Source organism: Cucurbita pepo, chromosome LG03 (genome assembly GCF_002806865.2).
Source record: "Cucurbita pepo subsp. pepo cultivar mu-cu-16 chromosome LG03, ASM280686v2, whole genome shotgun sequence".
NCBI lineage: Eukaryota > Viridiplantae > Streptophyta > Magnoliopsida > Cucurbitales > Cucurbitaceae > Cucurbita > Cucurbita pepo.
The window spans coordinates 9033239-9053259 of record NC_036640.1 but is presented as its reverse complement, the minus strand read 5'-3'; the positions used below and the strand labels follow the sequence as shown (position 1 = coordinate 9053259).

At 38.3% G+C, this 20021-nt stretch overlaps 4 protein-coding genes across 6 annotated transcripts; 3 read left to right on the top strand and 1 right to left on the bottom strand.

Annotated features, from left to right (window-relative positions):
- The first annotated feature begins 1427 nt into the window (after positions 1-1427).
- On the top strand, positions 1428-8447 carry LOC111791864 (ABC transporter G family member 35-like). The gene is made up of 20 exons (XM_023673363.1): positions 1428-1922; positions 1996-2290; positions 2375-2534; positions 2622-2698; positions 2787-2840; positions 3049-3139; positions 3307-3608; positions 3732-4330; positions 4410-4570; positions 4688-4797; positions 4891-5044; positions 5131-5283; positions 5379-5542; positions 5632-5964; positions 6050-6340; positions 6413-6496; positions 6577-6710; positions 6792-7019; positions 7492-7918; positions 8007-8447. The coding sequence occupies exons 1-20, from the start codon at positions 1552-1554 to the stop codon at positions 8277-8279; spliced, it is 4461 nt and encodes a 1486-aa protein (XP_023529131.1). The 5' UTR covers positions 1428-1551; the 3' UTR covers positions 8280-8447.
- Positions 8448-10227: 1780 nt separating this feature from the next.
- Positions 10228-14174, top strand: LOC111791018 (NADP-dependent malic enzyme-like). Its single transcript, XM_023672190.1, has 20 exons — positions 10228-10391; positions 10532-10785; positions 10886-11006; positions 11080-11154; positions 11276-11427; positions 11503-11608; positions 11688-11753; positions 11830-11925; positions 12030-12101; positions 12167-12250; positions 12322-12420; positions 12490-12537; positions 12610-12663; positions 12749-12847; positions 12927-13016; positions 13090-13167; positions 13249-13323; positions 13416-13506; positions 13648-13776; positions 13866-14174. The coding sequence occupies exons 1-20, from the start codon at positions 10362-10364 to the stop codon at positions 13952-13954; spliced, it is 1908 nt and encodes a 635-aa protein (XP_023527958.1). The 5' UTR covers positions 10228-10361; the 3' UTR covers positions 13955-14174.
- Positions 14175-14280: 106 nt separating this feature from the next.
- LOC111790716 lies at positions 14281-20010 on the bottom strand. Of its 3 annotated transcripts, XR_002814545.1 has the most exons (6): positions 19570-20010; positions 18527-18637; positions 17514-18447; positions 17037-17369; positions 14604-14750; positions 14281-14526 (listed from the first exon to the last, which is right to left on the bottom strand). XR_002814545.1 is itself a non-coding variant. In XM_023671740.1 (4 exons), exons 1-4 carry the CDS (start codon positions 19762-19764, stop codon positions 17149-17151), a joined length of 1461 nt encoding a protein of 486 aa, XP_023527508.1. In that variant the 5' UTR covers positions 19765-20010; the 3' UTR covers positions 16929-17148. The 3 variants fall into 3 exon arrangements, 1 of the variants encoding a protein (XP_023527508.1); XR_002814544.1 differs by lacking the exon at positions 14604-14750 and having other exon boundaries at positions 14283-14526; XM_023671740.1 differs by lacking the exons at positions 14281-14526; positions 14604-14750 and having other exon boundaries at positions 16929-17369.
- LOC111790717 (histidine-containing phosphotransfer protein 4-like) lies at positions 15010-16607 on the top strand. The gene is made up of 6 exons (XM_023671741.1): positions 15010-15483; positions 15669-15799; positions 15867-15935; positions 16013-16084; positions 16194-16266; positions 16357-16607. The coding sequence occupies exons 1-6, from the start codon at positions 15424-15426 to the stop codon at positions 16402-16404; spliced, it is 453 nt and encodes a 150-aa protein (XP_023527509.1). The 5' UTR covers positions 15010-15423; the 3' UTR covers positions 16405-16607.
- Positions 20011-20021: the final 11 nt, after the last annotated feature.

Here is a 20021-nt window from a genome sequence, read left to right as displayed (position 1 = left end):
ATTAAATAAATAGTCTCTCAATTCAAGTCGAAATTGAATTATAGATTGCTCAAACACTTGAAATCAATTAGAAAACATTGTACCAAGATCTCCACGTGCTTAAACGTTTGTTGTGATTAACAAATGTGATAAGGAATCACATGAAGGGAAGTAAGATTCGGATTACCTTGTTGATCGAATATCTTAGAGAAAAAATATTTGTCTGAGATTCAAACCACTCTACAAGCAAGATTGATCATGTAAAGTTTGAATGATTCTAAACATGCCATCTAAACTAAATAAAATTGCAAAGAAACTTAGTCATTCGAAAAGGAAAGCAAAAATGCTATTTTTACTACATTTTTCAATTTTTGAAGTCTCCTTTACAAAAAGATATCTTACACCGGTTTAAATAGCCTCAAAATAAAACCCTTGACATTTCAGGAGACATTTCAAGAGCTTGTAATATTCATAATTTATGATCATAATTAACCTATGTAAATGTGACCTAAAAATAAATATAAAAAAAACACATAACTCTAGATTGTCATCTAATTTATAACAATACAAGAATAAATGAAATTTAATTATTTTTTAATGGGCTGCAAAATCCTAAAATAATTTATAAACATTTTCTTCGCATGAAGTTTATTTTAAATGATTGATGCCCTTAGTTGATATCAAAATGAGTATATACACCTTGCAAGTTATGATCCTACTAAGAACCGACCACCCAAGATAGTATTTTTCCTAAAGTGTACTATGTCCCAAGGCCCAAGACTCGAGCTAACTTAAAAATGAAAAAACATGTTTGACAAATACGACATCAACTATGAACAAATTTTACTGCATGTGACCACTCTAACTTAAAATCGATCAGCCAAGTCAAACTGTTTGACCAAAATCACTCAACAACCATGAAATGACAAAGGTAAAATGGAAAAGTAAATGAAAATGGAATCTTTACCATTCTGACTGACCAAAGGATAGGAAGTTCACACCCTCCCTGGCTAAGAGCGCGCACGATAGAGCTACTGAACCGTTGGATGTCGCTGTTGTTAGGTAACCCAAACCAAAACTCAATATCAAATCAACTAATTAAAAAAATATTTTAAAAAAAAAACATCTTTTTAAATTTTTAAATTTTTTTTTAATAGATATTCCCATTTTTTAATTTTTAATTTAACAAAAAAAAAAAAAAAAAGTAGAATAAAATAGAGTTAGCAAAAAAATTGGACCGATTCCGATATTAAATAAATGCAGAAAGGAAGGTGGGTATACGCTGGCCATGTTTGAATAATTTTCAACCCAAATACCAAATTTATTTTATTTTAATTTATAAATATATAATAATTATTATTCTCCAAATTTGACATTTTTTTTTAATTTCCTAAAAATCCGGTTGCTTCTTTCCCTTTATAAATCCCCTTTTCATTATCTCTCCCAAAATGACACCCTCTCTTCTTCTCTTTCATTAAACAGTAAGAACCAGAGAGCCGTTTAACAAAAATTACCTAACCAAACCCATCTTTCCTTCTTCCTACAAATTCTTTATTCTTTTTCCACTAAGAAATGGAGCGGCGTACTAGCCGGAATTTCAGTCGGAGTATTAGCCGGAGTTTCAGCCGGGCCAGTTGGAGCATGGAAGATGTCTTCGCCAATGGGAACCCTTCTCGCAGAAGCACTCGTGTCGATGAAGACGAAGAGGCTCTCCGCTGGGCCGCTATTGAAAAGCTTCCCACATACGACCGCCTTCGAACTAGTATTTTGCAGTCCGTTAATGAACCCGACCCGACCCTCGCCGGCAACTTGCCGGTTCATAAGGAAGTCGACGTCCGGAAGCTCGGTGTCAGTGACCGCCAGGATTTTATTGATCGGATTTTTAGAGTCGCAGAAGAGGATAACGAGAAGTTCTTGATTAAACAGAAGAACAGAATTGACCGGTAATTTTCGGGCCCACGTGTCAACTTTATGATTAATAATTTTGATTTTAATTTCATGTTTGTTTTTTTTCAGAGTCGGAATCCGACTCCCAACCGTTGAAGTGAGATTCGAACATCTAACAATTGAAGCAGATTGTCACGTGGGAAACAGAGCTTTACCAACGTTGCCAAACGTAGCAAGAAACATGGCAGAATCAGTCATTGGCTTGTTTGGTATAAAATTAGCTAAGCAAACGAAACTCACTATTCTTAAAGATGCATCGGGTATCATCAAACCATCGAGGATGACGCTCTTGCTAGGACCCCCGTCCTCGGGAAAAACAACGTTGTTGTTGGCGTTGGCAGGAAAATTAGACCCAAGTTTAAAGGTAAACAAACCTACCAATTAATTAAATTAAATTTTAAATAGAATAAAAAATTAAAAAAAAAAAAGAAATTGATGGGTTTGACAGGTAAAGGGAGGAGTGACATACAACGGACACAAATTGAAAGACTTTGTTCCACAAAAAACATCGGCGTACATTAGCCAAAACGATGTTCATATTGGAATTATGACCGTTAAAGAAACCCTTGATTTCTCTGCAAGGTGCCAAGGAGTTGGGACTCGTTATGGTATTTTTTTTTTATTTTTAATTTTAAATTACTTTTTATATTTTAATTTTAAATTATAATTAATTTTTTTAAAATTTTTTTCTTAAGAACTGTTGAGTGAGCTTGCCAGAAGAGAGAAGGACGCCGGAATCAAACCCGAGGCGGAAGTGGACCTTTTCATGAAGGTTATTTTATTTTCGTAATTATTACCAACATGTTTATATTTAAATATAAAAAAAAAAAGGAAAATAAATAATTAATTGGAAATTACAGGCAACCGCCATGGAGGGTGTGGAGAGCAGCTTGATTACCGACTACACTCTCAAAGTAAGTTTACCGGTTCCCGAAGTGAAAGGTCAAAAAAAATATTAACAAATCCGTAACCACTTAACCTAACCCCAGCCAGCCTCCTTTTCTGATTTTCTCCTCTCTCCACCTACTCTCTTATCTTTAAAATATTTGATTTATTTATTTATTTTATTTATTTATAATTTATAAATAAAATAATAATAAAAACGTTGAATTTGTTGAACAGATACTTGGACTTGATATTTGCAAGGACACTATTGTGGGAGATGAAATGATAAGGGGAATATCCGGTGGACAAAAAAAGAGAGTTACTACAGGTTCATTATATTTCCTTAAAATATTATTATTACTACAGGTTCATTATATTTCCTTAAAATATTATTATTACTACAGGTTCATTATATTTCCTTAAAATATTATTATTACATGGGCTTTTGCTTAACTGGAGGCCCAATATGAACTAAATTATGGGCTTTAAATACAGGAGAAATGATTGTTGGGCCCACCAAAACATTGTTTATGGATGAAATATCAACTGGCCTTGATAGCTCCACAACTTACCAAATTGTCAAATGCCTACAACAAATTGTGCACTTGACTGAGGGAACAATCTTGATGTCCCTACTCCAACCTGCTCCCGAGACGTTCGATCTTTTCGATGACATCATTCTCGTCTCCGAGGGTCAGATTGTGTATCAGGGCCCACGCGAACACGTCGTTGAATTTTTTGAATCTTGTGGATTCAAATGCCCAGAAAGAAAGGGAACTGCTGACTTCTTACAAGAGGTAATATATCGAAATTGCATAAAATTAGTTTATTAATATAATAAATATATAGTTTTTAAAATGGGTGAAATTTTATATTTTTTTTTAAATGGAGGGCATTTTTGTAATTTTCTTTTGGCTCAGGTTACTTCGAGAAAGGATCAAGAGCAATATTGGGGAGACCGGAGGAAGCCGTACCGGTACATTTCGGTGTCGGAATTTGCCGGTAGATTCAAGCGCTTCCATGTCGGGTTGAGGTTGGACAATGAGCTCTCAATCCCATACGACAAGTCTCGTGGTCATAAAGCGGCTCTGGTTTTCTCTGAAAATGTTGTCCCCAAAATGGAGCTTCTCAAAGCTTGTTTTGACAAAGAATGGCTACTCATTAAGCGAAACTCGTTCGTTTACGTCTTCAAAACCGTTCAGATCATAATCGTTGCCATTATAGCATCCACATTGTTTCTAAGGACGAGAATGCACACCAGAGATGAGTCGGATGGGGCGGTCTTTATTGGGGCTCTTCTGTTTTCCTTGGTTAGCAATATGTTTAATGGCTTCTCTGAGCTTTCTATGACCATTGCTAGACTTCCGGTATTTTACAAACAGAGAGATCTTAAATTCCACCCTCCATGGACTTACACTATCCCTACTGTCATTCTTGGAATCCCCACTTCCATACTTGAATCTGTTGTTTGGTTGCTGGTCACTTATTACACCATTGGATTTGCTCCTGAGGCTAGCAGGTTAGAAAATTCTTGCGGAATTATGCAATGGAAATCTTCATGTATAGTTCAATAACTTAGATTCATTTGGATTTTGCAGATTCTTCAAGCAATTGTTGTTGATATTTCTTGTCCAACAAATGGCTGCTGGAGTGTTTAGGCTCATAGCTGGTGTCTGTAGAAGCATGATCATTGCCAACACTGGAGGGTCACTGATTCTTCTCCTTATATTTCTACTGGGTGGCTTTATCATTCCTCGAAGTAAGTTAGCAATTGACATAATAACATGATTACAAGTGTTGATTCGATTCATTCAACAAGACCCACATCAAATAGTTTGTGATTAAGGATGAATTTCTTATTTTGTTAATGAAACAGGTGAAATTCCCAAATGGTGGATATGGGGTTACTGGATATCACCTCTAACTTATGGTTTCAATGCTATCACTGTTAATGAAATGTTTGCCCCTAGGTGGATGAACAAGATGGTATGCATTTAGTAGCACTTCTGAAGAACGAAATAGAAAACAGTACATGGAAAAGGTTGCTTATGAGTATCTTTGATTGTCATTCTATTGCAGGTTCCAAATACTACGGTTAGCTTAGGTGTGAAGGTGCTGCAGAATTTTAATGTTTTTCCTGATAGGAATTGGTATTGGATTGGCATTGCAGCTATTCTTGGTTTTGCAATTCTCTTCAATATCCTTTTCACAATTGCACTTACCTATCTTAATCGTAAGATTTCTCATTCTGCCTCACTTGTGTAAGCATATCATTTTTGTTAAAACTCTTCTAATCAAACTTATTCTTTCATGTTTTAGCACTCACAAAGCATCAAGCAATAATATCTGAAGAAACAGCGTCGGAGATGGAGGCTAACCAAGAGGATTCGCAAGAACCGAGACTAAGAAGACCGATGTCGAAAAAAGATTCGTTCCCTCGATCTTTATCAGCTTCGGATGGAAACAATACAAGTGAGGAAAAGAATAGATTAAACCATTATGACTGTATAAAAATGGTCAGTTATGATCACGTTGCTTACATGATCTTTGTTTTGAATTTTTTCCAGGAGAAATGAATATGCAAAGAATGAGTAGCAATGGATTAAGAAGAAATTCAAGTTCCTTAATTGAGGAGACCAATGGTGTTGCTGGCAAGAAGGGAATGATCCTTCCTTTTAGTCCTCTTGCAATGTCCTTTGACACTGTGAATTACTTCGTGGACATGCCTCCTGTAAGAAACAAACACTTTCATCACTTATTCTGTCATGACTTAGCATTGAATTACCTCCATAGTTGATTGTTCTAATCTAATCATAACAGGAAATGAAAGAACAAGGAGTTACAGAGGATAGGCTACAACTTCTGCGTGGAGTCACGGGTGCTTTTCGTCCTGGAGTCCTCACTGCACTGATGGGTGTCAGTGGAGCTGGAAAGACAACTTTGATGGATGTCTTAGCAGGAAGAAAAACAGGAGGTTACATTGAAGGGGATATCAAAATTTCAGGGTTCCCTAAAAAACAAGAAACATTTGCAAGAATATCTGGATATTGTGAGCAAAATGATATCCATTCTCCTCAAGTCACGATTCGGGAGTCCTTAATTTACTCAGCTTTCCTTAGGCTCCCAAAAGAAGTCAGCAAAGAGGAAAAGATGGTAAGAACAATAGTATTATCATGTCTTGTTAATAGTTCCTGACGAATATATTGCTAAATTGGTGTGTTTTGGTTGTCTTTTGTAGGTGTTTGTGGATGAAGTGATGGACTTGGTGGAGATAGACAACCTTAAGGATGCTATAGTAGGGCTACCAGGAGTTACAGGGTTGTCTACAGAACAGAGAAAAAGATTGACAATTGCAGTGGAGCTTGTTGCTAACCCCTCAATCATCTTCATGGATGAACCAACTTCTGGTCTTGATGCTCGGGCGGCTGCCATTGTCATGAGAGCTGTTAGAAACACTGTGGATACTGGAAGAACAGTGGTTTGCACTATTCACCAACCTAGCATTGATATATTTGAAGCCTTTGATGAGGTAAATATCCTCTCTCCTTTCTCTCTGTCTATCTCTTTGTGTGATACTCATTCAATACCCCGTGTATCTCAGTTGCTATTAATGAAAAGAGGAGGCCAAGTGATCTACTTTGGACCTTTGGGTCGCAATTCTCACAAAATCATCGAGTATTTTGAGGTACTTAATGTTCCTTTCATTCATCTATTACTTTTTCAAAGAAAGAACAGTTCCCTCATTTTGGATTAACTTGTTTATAGTCAATTCCTGGAGTGCCCAAAATCAAAGAGAAGTATAATCCAGCTACTTGGATGTTGGAAGTAAGCTCTGTAGCTGCTGAAGTTCGTCTCGGAATGGACTTTGCTGAACATTACAAATCATCACCCTTGTATAAGTAAGTAAAACATGAATGATGTCAGAAAAGTATTAGGTTCCAAGCTTTTGTTTTTGTTCTAAAAGAATTTTAATGAAATAGGCGAAACAAGGAGCTGGTTACAGACTTAAGCACACCCCCACCGGGTGCCAAGGACCTGTATTTTGAGAGTCAATACTCACAATCAACATGGGGGCAGTTGAAATGCTGCCTTTGGAAACAATGGTGGACTTACTGGAGAAGCCCTGATTACAACTTAGTCAGATACTTTTTCACCTTGGCTGCTGCTCTCATGATTGGGACTGTTTTCTGGAAGGTTGGCACCAAAAGGTACGTTTTCTTTTCTGCCCTTACCATCTGTGAGATCCCATATCGGTTGGAGAGGAGAACGAAACATTCTTTATAAGGGTGTGGAAACCTCTCCCTAGTAGACGCGTTTTAAAAACCTTGAGGGGAAGCCTGAAAGGGAAAACCCAAATAGGACAATATTTGCTATTGGTGGGCTTGAGCAAACAAATGGTATCAGAGCCAGACACCAGATGATGTGCCAGCGAGAAGGCTGAGCCCCGAATGAGAGTGGATTGTGAGATCCCACATCGGTTGGAGAGGAGAACGAAGCATTATTTTTAAGGGTGTGGAAACCTTTCCCTAGTAGACGTATTTTTATAACCTTGAGGGGAAGCCTGAAAGGAAAAACTCAAAAAAGACAATATCTGCTAGCGGTGGTCTTAGGCTGTTACACAATCATCCAAATAATCTACTATTTGAGAACTAGTTTTGACATTGTTGTTCAATCGTTCAGGGAAAGCTCGACCGATCTGACCATGGTCATCGGGGCCATGTATGCTGCTGTATTATTTGTTGGAATCAATAATTGCCAAACTGTACAACCCATAGTGTCAGTGGAGAGAACTGTGTTCTACAGAGAAAGAGCTGCAGGAATGTATTCTGCATTACCTTATGCCCTTGCCCAGGTGTTGGTAGAGATCCCATTCATTCTGGTTCAAACAACCTACTATACTCTCATCGTGTACTCCATGGTCAGCTTTCAATGGACAGCTCCAAAATTCTTCTGGTTTTACTTCATCAACTTCTTCTCCTTCCTCTACTTCACATACTATGGAATGATGACTGTCTCCATTACACCAAACCATCATGTAGCAGCCATATTCGCAGCAGCATTCTATGCACTCTTCAACCTCTTCTCTGGCTTCTTCGTCCCAAGACCGGTAAGGCGCCTTTCGAGCTCAAATATTACGAGAATCAATTTAAACCATCCATATCTATAAATCTAATGAAACTTTTTTGAAACTTCAGAGAATTCCAAAGTGGTGGGTGTGGTATTACTGGATCTGCCCGATAGCCTGGACCGTATACGGGATGATCATATCACAGTATGGCGACGACGAGACACTGATATCCGTGCCCGGAGCAACTGGGAAAGTTGCTATAAGATCTTACATTGAAAGCAACTTCGGTTATGATCCTAACTTCATGGGGCCAGTAGCAGGAGTTTTGGTTGGTTTTGCAGCCTTCTTTGCCTTCATGTTTGCGTATTGCATAAAGACATTGAACTTCCAAATGAGGTAGAAAAGAGGTAGCCAAACACAGCCTCTTCATAATGCATCGATACATAAATATAGCCAATTCCTGTGAATATATGTATTAAAAGTATAATGACGATAATCTTCGATCATTTTAAAAGTTTTGATATATTTGTATGGTTAAATGTAAAGGGTATTATTAGATTGTCTTAAATTTAAGGCTGTGTGAGATTATATTTTATTAATTTAAAGTAAACTCATTCCAATGATGATTACTGTTTGTCCACCAAAATTTGTTCAAATTGATCTTAATCATGGAGACAGCATAAACATAAACATAAACATTGAGTATGTTGGAACTCACTAATTTCAATAAAATTCGATTACGGTATAAAAATAATAATAATATAGAGCAGTTGCCGGAGACCTTGCGAAATGAAACCTCCCACGTCGCTACAAAGGCCTCCTCGCTCAGCTACTCAGTCACCGAATTCGACATGGAGCCACGGTGGTCGGATCTCGATCAGAGGATTGTCGGAACACGATTTCGAGAAGAGAGAAACGAACGAAAACCATCGCTGGACAGTCGGGTGAAGAAGAAGCAACCCATCGGATTCGGATTCGGATTCGGATTCGGACTCGGGGCAACCTACCTGCAACCAGCGGCCCACAGCCCAACTGACGTACGCAGCCCAGCAACCTATCTGCAATCTGCGACCCAATAACCAATCTGCAGCCCACAACCACACGCACCTTGCAAATACAACCCGCGTACCCGAGAAGGGGACCTGACCCGTCCGACGACCTGCGCTTGCTCCAGCCTCCGTACACGTGCGTGATGCGTGTCTCCCCTACCGGCTCACTCAGCTTCGGTTGGGAAACAGCTTATTATTAGCACGAACGAATTCAAGGGACGAAAGTAAGTTAATTGGAGTTAGATAGAACTTTGGTAAGGCCATCCAAGTAAGTGACTCTATTATTGACCTGGTTGGAAGAATTATCTTATGCACGATGACACATATCCAATAGGCCTTGCACATATCAAGTATTTGATATGCCTGTTATGTGATGATGACATGTTACCTTACGAGAATATGATATGTTATGTTAAGATAATATGATATGTTATAATGACATGAGATGATAATCATGTCATATATGATACATGACGGTCGTTGTACCTCTAAGCATCCGGCTACAGCCGAAAAGAGCTAGCTCGAGGAGCATGCCTAATAGGTTTGTTTTGTGGAGGGCGGAGAAGACCAAGAAATTTGGCCTCCATGGTTCATACAAACCCAGGGGCGGAAGCAGCCCTGACCAAACGGAGTGAAGTAGAAGGAATATGGGTGCAGCAATCTGATGCCAAATAGTGCGCTCCTCCAACAATTCAATGGATTGTGCAGTGGTGGATTGAGGTGTCGGCCTTTCCTTAAAGCTACCGTCTGTCAGTCACAGCAGCTCAGTGTGGCCTCCACGTGTTCTCACCCTATAGGTTCCTCTTTTTCCCACATTGGAATTTCATTCCCATCAAATGCTCCCACTGGAATTCCCTTTCCTGCCTTGGAAACCCACCTACCCTCAAAATCTCTCCCTAAAATTACTTTTTATTTCAAAATTTCCAAATATAAGCTTTTATTTAACCATAACCAAATTTAGAGAGTAAAACCGATGAAAATAATATATTTTAACTGAAATTTTGTTATATTTAAAAAGGGGAAAATAATTATTTGTTTCTTTAAATTATAACAATGTACTTAATAGAGAAATTTACTTAATTATTTTAACAAGTTGGGATTAAATCTTGATTAGCCTATACATTAATGAGCTTACGATAATCATTAAAAATTTATCTTATTTATTTCGTTTTCAAAGTTTTTTAAAATTAAAAAAAAAAAAAAAAAAAAAAAAAAAAAAAAAANAACAACAACAAATGAATTATAAATAAATAAATAAATTTAAAAAAAGAGACATGCACCCATGTTTTGAGGTTCTATAAGTTTCCCAATTTCCCGAGCCGTTATTCTTCTTCTTCTTCTTCTTCCTGCTTAGACTAAAAAACAGTAACCAGGTGCAGAGAAACAGATTCTGGGGAAGAGAGATCAAATTTTGGTGGACAAACCTCCTCACCATGATCTCCTTGAGCACAACCAGTTTCCTGGTATTCCTATTTCAATCCATTACTTTTACGAGCTTCCGGTTTATGTTTTTGTATCTGGGTTCCTTTCAATTTGCTTTTTTTTTTTTTTTTTATTTCTCTGATTTCTTCAATGTTGCTTGTTTTTTTCTTGTCCGACCCAGATGGGTGTTTCTACACCTTGCTCCACTCCCTCCGCCACCGGAAGACGGCGGCCGGTGGCTCTGAAAGTGGTGTCAATGGACTTGCATGTTCGAGCCGGCGATCGAAGTGGCAGTGTTGTGGTGGACAACAACAGTGTGAAAGAAATTCCCAATGCTCCGTCGCCGGTGTTTGAAGTGGAACCCAAATCCACCCCTGCCGCCTCCGCCTCCACGGAAGAACAAATCATGACACCATGGACCGTCTCTGTCGCCAGGTGAAGACCGTCTCTGTTCCTGTTCTGACTTGGTTGAACTCTGCAAACCCTTTTCATAGCTGATTTTCTCTCTTTGTGTTGCTTTTTGCTGAAACCTTAGTGGGTATAATTTATTGCGAAATCCACGCCATAACAAAGAGCTTGCGTTTACTGAGAAAGAAAGAGACGCCCATTACTTGCGCGGTCTTCTACCCCCCACAGTTCTTGCTCAAAATGTGCAGGTTAGCCTTCCTTTGTGATACCCTTCAGCCCCATTATAAGTTTTACATTCCTAGTTTGTTATTAACTTTCCAGCTCAAGAAGATGTTGCACAATATCCGTCGATATCAAGTACCATTGCTCAAGTACATGGCAATGATGGATCTTCAGGTACCCATTGTTCATCTCATTTTTTAGTACTAGGACTATTAAATGATGCTTGAATACAAAAATTATGCATCATTCCTTGGAAATACATTAGTGAAACTTGTTTTGTTGTACCCTTTTTCAGGAGAGGAATGAAAAGATGTTTTACAAGCTGCTTATAGATCATGTAGAAGAATTACTCCCAGTTGTGTATACACCAACCGTGGGTGAAGCTTGCCAGAAATATGGAAGCATCTTCAGGCATCCACAGGGCCTCTATATCAGTTTGAGAGAAAAGTATAGCCCGTCGATTGCATCGATGCATTTCTTTCTTGGTTTTTTTGTGTTGAAATGGTTGAGTTTCTTTTGCAGGGGGAAGATCCTTGAGGTCTTGAGGAATTGGCCTGAGAGGAACATTCAAGTCATTGTAGTTACTGATGGGGAGAGAATTTTGGGGCTAGGGGATCTTGGATGTCAGGTTAATTCCATCATCTGAAGCTTGAAATTGAGATATGAACTGATCCTAACACAGAGCGAAATCCATGTTAATGTTTCAGGGGATGGGCATACCTGTTGGGAAACTCTCTTTATATACTGCACTTGGAGGTGTTCATCCTTCTGTGGTGAGTATCGACATCCATGCTTTATGCTTCATTTCTTTTTCTTGTCGGTTCACCGTTGATTTTCGGGGGTTTTCAGTGCTTGCCAGTAACCATTGATGTTGGGACAAACAATGAGGAGTTGTTGAATGACGAGTTTTACATCGGGCTCAGGCAAAAGAGAGCTACGGGGCAGGTTTGTGATACCTTCTCTCTCGACAATGTATCATTTCTAGTTCAATGTGACAAGGCATACTTAGCGAATTCCGAGCTGAAGTGGGATGATTTTTCTCAATGTAGGAATATGCTGAACTTATCGACGAATTCATGACTGCGGTCAAACAGCATTATGGGGAGAAGCTCCTAATTCAGGTATGTTGCTATAACTACACATACTCATTCAGATATTGTTCTAACTCAATTTCCACGTTTTAAAGTTCGAAGACTTCGCAAACCATAACGCATTCGATTTGCTTGCAAAATATGGCGCAACTCATCTGGTCTTTAATGATGACATTCAGGTTAAAACCCTGGACTTTACTCTTGACTAATTTCAATCAACTGTACCGTAATTGTCATCGTTGAATCTCAGGGGACAGCGTCCGTGGTACTTGCTGGGCTCATTACAGCTCTAAAGTTCGTTGGTGGCTCCTTAGCTGACCATAGATTTTTATTCCTTGGTGCTGGAGAAGTAAGTTCATACCGAATCGTGTCTAACATCTAATAAAAGCTCCTCTTAAGTTTGCGTTGGTTGTTTCAGGCTGGTACTGGAATTGCAGCGCTCATTGCCCTTGAGATATCAAAACAGGTTCATAGCCCTTGTTCAGAATTCATTAAGTCAATCTTCATTTTAATTAACAAGAGCTAGTCGTTTGTGTAGACCAATGCTCCGTTGGAAGAGACGCGCAAAAAAGTCTGGCTCGTGGATTCGAAGGTAACTTGTTCATCAAGCTTGAGAAGGTGTTCATCATTCAGGAAGTTTTTTGAATTTCTGATTCATTTATTTGTTCTTTCCTCAGGGACTGATTGTAAGTTCTAGGAAGGATACTCTCCAACATTTCAAGAAACCTTGGGCTCATGAACACAAACCTATCAAGGAACTCATTGATGCCGTTAAGGTATCAAATCTTTTAATGTACTTCTACAAATGCATATTCATAATTTGAATCACGTCTTTTACTTACCATTTCACGTCAGGAAATCAAACCGACCATCTTGATTGGAACGTCAGGCGTGGGACGAGCATTCACCAAAGAAGTTGTGGAGACTATGGCCTCAATCAATGAGGTATTTAATCCGTCCTTTTCACTTTCTGAAGAGCATATACCGATCTGTTCATGATTTGGGTAACTTGTTGCAGAAACCTATCATTTTCTCACTTTCCAACCCAACTTCTCAATCTGAATGTACTGCTGAAGAAGCTTATAAATGGAGTCAGGTAATACAAGGGTTCTGTCCCCTCCCTCAAGAACACAATGAATATTCATCTTGTATCACGTGGTTGAGTTGTTGCTTTCAGGGTAGTGCCATTTTCGCAAGTGGGAGCCCATTTGATCCAGTTAATTACAAGGGGAAAGAGTTTGTACCTGGCCAGGTCCTCACATTTCAATTCAATTCTAAGCTAAAATCATATCATGAATGATTTGGGTGTTAATATTATTCCTTGGTGATTTATTAACAATTCAGTCAAACAATGCATATATCTTTCCTGGATTCGGTTTGGGGTTAATTATGTCGGGCACAATCCGCGTTCACGATGACTTGCTTCTAGCAGCCTGTAAGTACTCAAAAGCCTATTAAGATTAAAGTATATTAGAGACAGTGCACATTCTTTCAAAGCTTAGATGAACTAGAGTCCATTGCTATGTTTAAGTCTCGGGTTTCGATCGTTACTGATGTACTTGTTCATTACAATCAGCCGAAGCTTTGGCTTCACAAGTGACCCAAGACGACTTCGACAGAGGACTCATCTTTCCTCCATTTGCCAAAATCAGGAAGATTTCAGCACATATTGCTGCCAGTGTGGCTGCAAAAGCTTATGAACTTGGTGAGATTTCAACCTCATTTCCCTTTCACAAAATTTTCAAAGAGTTTGAATCTGCTAATCATTTTCCCATTTCAAATTCTGTCTCATAGGTTTGGCCACTCGCCTCCCTCAACCTAGAGATCTGGTGCAATATGCTGAGGGCTGTATGTATAGTCCTAGCTATCAAAATTACCGGTAGCTTAGCGTCGTTAGTCCACTGTACCTATGTCGTATCGTTCGTTTATTCTCTGATAATGTTTCTTCTATTTTCAGTACTTTTGTTGTGTAAGCCGTTTGGTGGTTTAGAAATCAGCTGTAGTTTGTATTAGTTGTGAAAAAAAAAAAATGGGAAAGGGAAGTAAGTGTTTCAAGATTTTCATGAAATTGAATGGAAACTTGTGCTCAAAATTTGAGGTGAACTCATGACCAAGAATCCAATACGTAACTAAATTGAGTCCTAAGCTGAAGAAACATACTAACATAATTTGTAAACGTTTTATTCATACAGTGAGAATTTGAGAATAAGTAAAATTTTATTCAAGAAACAATATAAAATGACATTTGAGAAACTTCTTTTTGTTATTAGTATTCTCAACAGCAATCAAGCCAACACCAACCAACACCCAAATTCAAATGGCTAATAGATACCTGAATTTTAGAAAATATCGAATAGTTGCACTAAGTCTTACTCTCGATATCGAACTTGATTACCTTTTTGCATTTATTTGCACTCGCTCTAGCTCATTTGAATGCATTCGAAGTTGGAAAAGCCTGTAAAAGCTAGAGAAGAATCAGAATCTGCACTTTGATAAGAGATTCTGATACCAAAATAGTATGCCAATGTCTACCTCTTTATGAATATGGGAAAAGAATTTGTGTTGAGGTGTTATGTCAATCAATGACAAGACAAGAGTGAGATTCTAGGCTAACCATTACATGAGACAGTGATGTGAAAGGGGAATTTCAGTCTATGCAACACATATTTTAGGGAGTACCTAACAAAAAAAAAAAAAAAAAAANTAAAACTTTTTCTCTTAAACAAAATAAGTCGATAGTGACTATAAACACCTCTTATGTTCAGTGCACATCTCTCTCACATAATAATAGCTGAAGAATAGGAGGAACGGTCTCTTAATGACTTTTCAAGTACTTTTTAAGTACTTAAAAAGATAGTTTTTTAAGCACAAAAAAAGTCATTCATACAAATTTAACAATGTTAGCTCATAGTATGTAATATATATTCTTTGTTGCCATATGTGCTATTCTCCATTACAATTTTTCTGTTCTATTGGTTTTCTTTCACCACTCAAATTCTTGCACTTTCTATTCGTGTTTACCCAGAATTCTAAGGTTAGTGCGTAAAGAGCCGAAAGGCTCTAAATGGAGCTATGTATGGTATGTGCGTGGAATATTACTACAAATGTTCGTGAAATGAAATCTGACCTTTTTTGTTATTTCTCTAAACCTGGGGATGCCTCTATCTTCAAGCCTCATATTCTAAAAAGCTCAAAATCTGGTATACATGCATTAGTTCCCTCTACTCTTCTTTCTTCTCACTTGTTTTTCCTCTATATAAACCCCTGGATCCTAACCATTGTGGTAAAACTCATCACTACTCCATAATCTTCCTATCCTGTTCTGTTTCTCCTTTTTGACATTTTCTGTAAGATGGAAAGGAATCAGTTATCAAGGCAGATCAACAGAATGAGACAATCACTATTTGATCAGGTCCATTCGTCTTACTTAAGCATCCATTTTCCTTGGAAACCTGTCCTTTTTTTCGTTTCTTGCTTTAAAAGGCTTCACTTCTGACAATGAGTTGAACAAAAAGTAGAGGAGAGAGAATCAAACCTATAATCTCTTAACCAAAGTAGGTGTGCTCACATTCACGCTAACTTATTTTATCTCTACAGGGATTTCTTGATGAACAATTTGTCCAGTTGGAGCAGCTGCAAGATGAGGCTAACCCAAATTTTGTTGAGGAAGTTGTAACTCTATGCTACCGTGATTCGTATAGATTAATCCTCAACTTAGAGCAAGCACTGTCAGTAAATTTATAAGAACAAATTCTTTCCCTTCTGTTATGTTCTAACAAATTGATATCAGTGCAGACAGAAGAGCCCTCTTGACTTTAATCAGTTGGATAGCTATATGCAACAGTTCAAGGGAAGTAGCACAAGGTAAATTCACAAAAGGAAATGAAAGAATAGGAACAGTAATAAAAATAACCAATAATTTGTTTATGAATGGATGGCAGCATTGGAGCAAAAAAGGTGAAAGCTCAGTGCACACTTTTTAGGGAATACTGCAAGTCTGGGAGTGGAGAAGGGTATAATCTTTTTCCTAAATGAAATCATTAGATTATTATTAAGATCAACCTTTGCATATATTCTGGTTTTTTCAATACTGATTCTGATGGCTTTTGTAAACATGTAAAGATGCTTTAGGACTTTCCAGGAACTGAAGAAAGAACGTACAGCTCTGAAAAACAAGTTTGAAGCTTATTTTCAGGTTTATATCTCACTACAATTCCTATTTTCCTCCTGTGAGTTAAAGAAACTTTGGATCTTTACCATATTTTTTGTGTTGTTTTCTGAGCAGCTGAAAAGGCAAGCTGGTCCGAGTCAAATTGCAAGTCGTCCCAAGTAACAAATGATGGGCAACCAAAGGCAATGACTTCAAATGGAAATCAAGCAGATGACTAGGTGGGCGTAGAGGCCTTGGAATGTAAAGATTTCAATTTCAAAGCTCTGTCTTAACTTTCTTGGCAAACGGAAAGTAAGCCATCCTTTGCCTTTTTGTAAATGGCTGGCTTATAGACCTAAAAATGCTCCTTGATGGGATGAACAGAATCCAAGTACTTCTGTGTCCAATAAACTAGTTACGAGTAAAGAAAGTCTAGGAGATCTTGACTATGCAACAATTTGACCAAAAAAGGAAATCAAGAAATTAATGAAGAAAATCAAGACAACTGGGTTAACGAAATAGATCAAGAAGGATTCAAAAGTTACAAATTTGTGGGGGTTTGGAAAACTACTTTAGAGCCGAGGAAATAAGTTTTCAGGATATTACTCTGGAAATGGTAGATTGTCTTCTTTGATTTTTTGTAGATTTGTTATTGATTTTAGCATGAGAATATTATAATGGCACCAGAATGGCATGTACAACCATGGTATTCAAACTTTGGTCATGCTTATAGAACAAAATGTAGCCTACTAGACAGCCATTCTCTAGAGCATATTCGGTTCCAGCATCATTACAAGTTTTAGCTTTCTACGCACCTTAAAGTGTCGAACTTAATAGATTCTTTCTCCTGGCCGAGGTACGCACAAGCACAACATCTGGCTGCAATGCCCTTCGCGGTGTGCATTCCCAAGTGTATCGGCTCCGCATCTAATCACATGAAACCTCATCCAACAAGTCCAGGAAACCCTTTGATGTCTTTTGGAGAGATTGATCACACCGAAATGGATTGGCTGATGCTGCTTCAAATTTCAGCCAGAGTTCTTTCTTAAGAGTTTCCTCACCAGCACGTTTGCCAACCCGGAATACACTTTCACATTCCTTCAACATGGGAGTGTTATCTATGATCGGCAAGCTGACTCCAACTGGATCTATATGCACACTTTCTTAGTCAGAAGCGCCTCATAAATCATAGGCCAAACACTATAATGATATTATCAAAATTCTCTATGAAAAAATAGAAACTAAACTAATTCATGAACAGGGACGTCTGGCAATTGTAAAACAATAAATACCTTGGTGGGTGAAAGACTTCTTGGCTTCGTAGTAACATCCATCACAATTAGCACTTTCCACCGAATGAGAATCAGACGGCTCCAGTAAAACACATGTTTTTGGGGGTGACATGAACCAGTCCGGAGAAGCTTCAACCTTCTTTTTAATTCCTGATTTGTGAGCCTGTTGAATTCCTAGGAGTTCTGGATACTTCAAAGCCAACCCATCAGAAGTGTCACTGCCAGAAGAGGAAACATGAACTCCGACGGGAAAAGGTGTGGCCTTGTAAATCCTTTTTTTGTCTTTTTGTGACGACTCTGAAATGGGTTCGAGCAGCACACACGATTTTGGGGGCGACATTTTTAAGCATGGTGTCATAACTAACATAGAGCAATTCTTCTTTATTGATAATAATGGTGGGGAAGCAAATCGTCGCTGATGAATTGTCCCTACTTGTGTTAAATCAGACCCAGAAGGCTCAGCACCACTAGGCTGAGGTTCATTACCCTCTAGCAAATTGTCCCCCAGTTTGGTTAAATCGGACCCAAATGGTTTACTAACACTAGGCTCAACTCCATTACCTTCAAGTAGATTCTCGTTTAAATCTCCACATGCTAAAAAACATGGTTGTGCACCCTTGAGTATACCCGAAGTAATTCCGCCAAGTACAGATTTAGAGTATGCTGCATGTTTCGATGAGAGTGATTTAGAAATAGGAAGAGGAGTGAGTAAAAACAATTGTCTTCCCCTCTCAATATTGCATCCAGCACGCCATGATACGAGGGGTGAAGGGGAGATCAAATCTTGAATTCCAGCATTGTCTGGGCTATCAATAACGTTGCTTTCCGTATCATTAACCAAAGCATTGCTTTCACTAGCCAACGGTTGTTCTATACCATCATCAGAATCTTTTGATGGACGAGAGAACGCCATCTGAAACCTGGGGACCCAGGGCTGCATTTATGAAAATTATCCCACACGAGTTATCAGGATGGATGGACTTGCAATTTACAACAGGTTACTGAAAATTTACCTTCAAAGAAGATAGCATATCAGACAAGACATGAGTGAAAGATTCGATCTCTTTTCTCCCTTGTTCGTCTATTTTCTTCAGTTCAAATGCTTTGACAACGAGTTCATCGATCTGCCAATTCAGTACAGTATGGTGAAGCTGTGCAACATAGCGAAAAAAAAAATACCAACCAACTACTATACAAATTATAGAAGATCATAAAATTGGTGCAGAGGTCTACCGCCTGGTTTAAGAACACATACTTCATGTACATAATCTACCCTTCCTTACGGACAAATTGATATTCGACCCTCAACAAATACAAAATGACACTCAAGAAATGACATACTTCATAGAATTAATAAAGACACACAAAGATTCTCCTACATCCATGGATAGCAACCAAGCTCAATAATCTAAAAATTTATAAAGTGTGAACACTCTCACACTAAATGTCACTCAACAAATACAAATACAAAATGACACTCAAACTCAATCATACTCAATATTTCTCAACCATACTCAATGATGGTACAAATATGTCATATTTCATAGAATTTATGTGTACATAATCATACTTCATGAGTGCCATTTTGTATTTGTTGAGTGACATTTAGTAGGAATTTTGTTGAGAGACTCGTGAGAGTGTATACACTTTGTAAATTTTTAGATTATTGAGATTGGTTGCTACCCATGGATATAGGAGAATCTTTGTGTCTCTTTGTTAAATTTCTGTTGTGTGAGTGTGATCGATCTTGCTTTCACTTCTAATACTAACGGCATTTATTAAGATCCAAGCTGCATTTATTAAGATCCAAGCGAAGCATGAAATCAGAGTTCATGAACTTCAACGAAGAGACAATCCGGCTGCTTACTGTGCCCTGCCCCTCTAATTCCCTTCCGTTCTCCCCAATTTTGAAAATGAAATAAACTCAAACGAAACACCGGTATGAAACATATCCAAACTTTCACGCAGATGATTGTATTAGAGCGAATACTAATTTCAACCACAGCAATATCAAAACCCCGATACATAAAAATGGAGGCAAATTCCAGTGATTTACCTGGTCAGTGAGCGCCGAGAGGTCAGACTGAACTAGAAGGAGACGATCTAGAGAATCATCTTGCTCTTCAACCTTAGACCTATTATCATCTTCCTTTCTCTTGGCTGTAGCGACAGATTTGGAGGAAGTTCGGCAGTAATTGTGGTTCGCTATGTCCCTCAGTGGTTTTCTCCCAAATTTCCTTCTCACCGACATCTTGATCGCCGCCAGTAGCACCCCCTTCGGAAACCTGCAAATGTAGCTCTTTCACTTTTTGAATCTCTCCGATGGCGGGCTTTTGAGTGCTTTGTACAGTGTTCCAGAATCGAAAAATGGAGGCTTCATTGGCACGAATTGGAATGGGCCAACGCACTATTGGGCTTTCTACAATTCTTGGATAAGGGAGGCAGATTTAAATTATGCATTTTTAATACTAAATTTAAACCTCACATTTTGATAAAAAGATTAAATTG

Coding starts and splice junctions, on each gene's coding strand:
- LOC111790716 (XM_023671740.1), bottom strand. CDS start 19,764: ATGTCGGTGAGAAGGAAATTTGGGAGAAAACCACTGAGGGACATAGCG. Junction 18,448..18,526: donor ATATGCTATCTTCTTTGAAG/GTAAATTTTCAG, acceptor TCATAAATGCAG/CCCTGGGTCCCCAGGTTTCA. Junction 17,370..17,513: donor GAAGTCTTTCACCCACCAAG/GTATTTATTGTT, acceptor GTGTGCATATAG/ATCCAGTTGGAGTCAGCTTG.
- LOC111791018 (XM_023672190.1), top strand. CDS start 10,362: ATGATCTCCTTGAGCACAACCAGTTTCCTG. Junction 11,007..11,079: donor TTCTTGCTCAAAATGTGCAG/GTTAGCCTTCCT, acceptor TTAACTTTCCAG/CTCAAGAAGATGTTGCACAA. Junction 13,777..13,865: donor TGCAAAAGCTTATGAACTTG/GTGAGATTTCAA, acceptor TCTGTCTCATAG/GTTTGGCCACTCGCCTCCCT.
- LOC111791864 (XM_023673363.1), top strand. CDS start 1,552: ATGGAGCGGCGTACTAGCCGGAATTTCAGTCGGAGTATTAGCCGGAGT. Junction 3,609..3,731: donor CTGCTGACTTCTTACAAGAG/GTAATATATCGA, acceptor CTTTTGGCTCAG/GTTACTTCGAGAAAGGATCA. Junction 4,331..4,409: donor TTTGCTCCTGAGGCTAGCAG/GTTAGAAAATTC, acceptor TGGATTTTGCAG/ATTCTTCAAGCAATTGTTGT.
- LOC111790717 (XM_023671741.1), top strand. CDS start 15,424: ATGGAAAGGAATCAGTTATCAAGGCAGATCAACAGAATGAGACAATCA. Junction 15,800..15,866: donor CTCAACTTAGAGCAAGCACT/GTCAGTAAATTT, acceptor ATATCAGTGCAG/ACAGAAGAGCCCTCTTGACT. Junction 16,267..16,356: donor AGTTTGAAGCTTATTTTCAG/GTTTATATCTCA, acceptor TTTTCTGAGCAG/CTGAAAAGGCAAGCTGGTCC.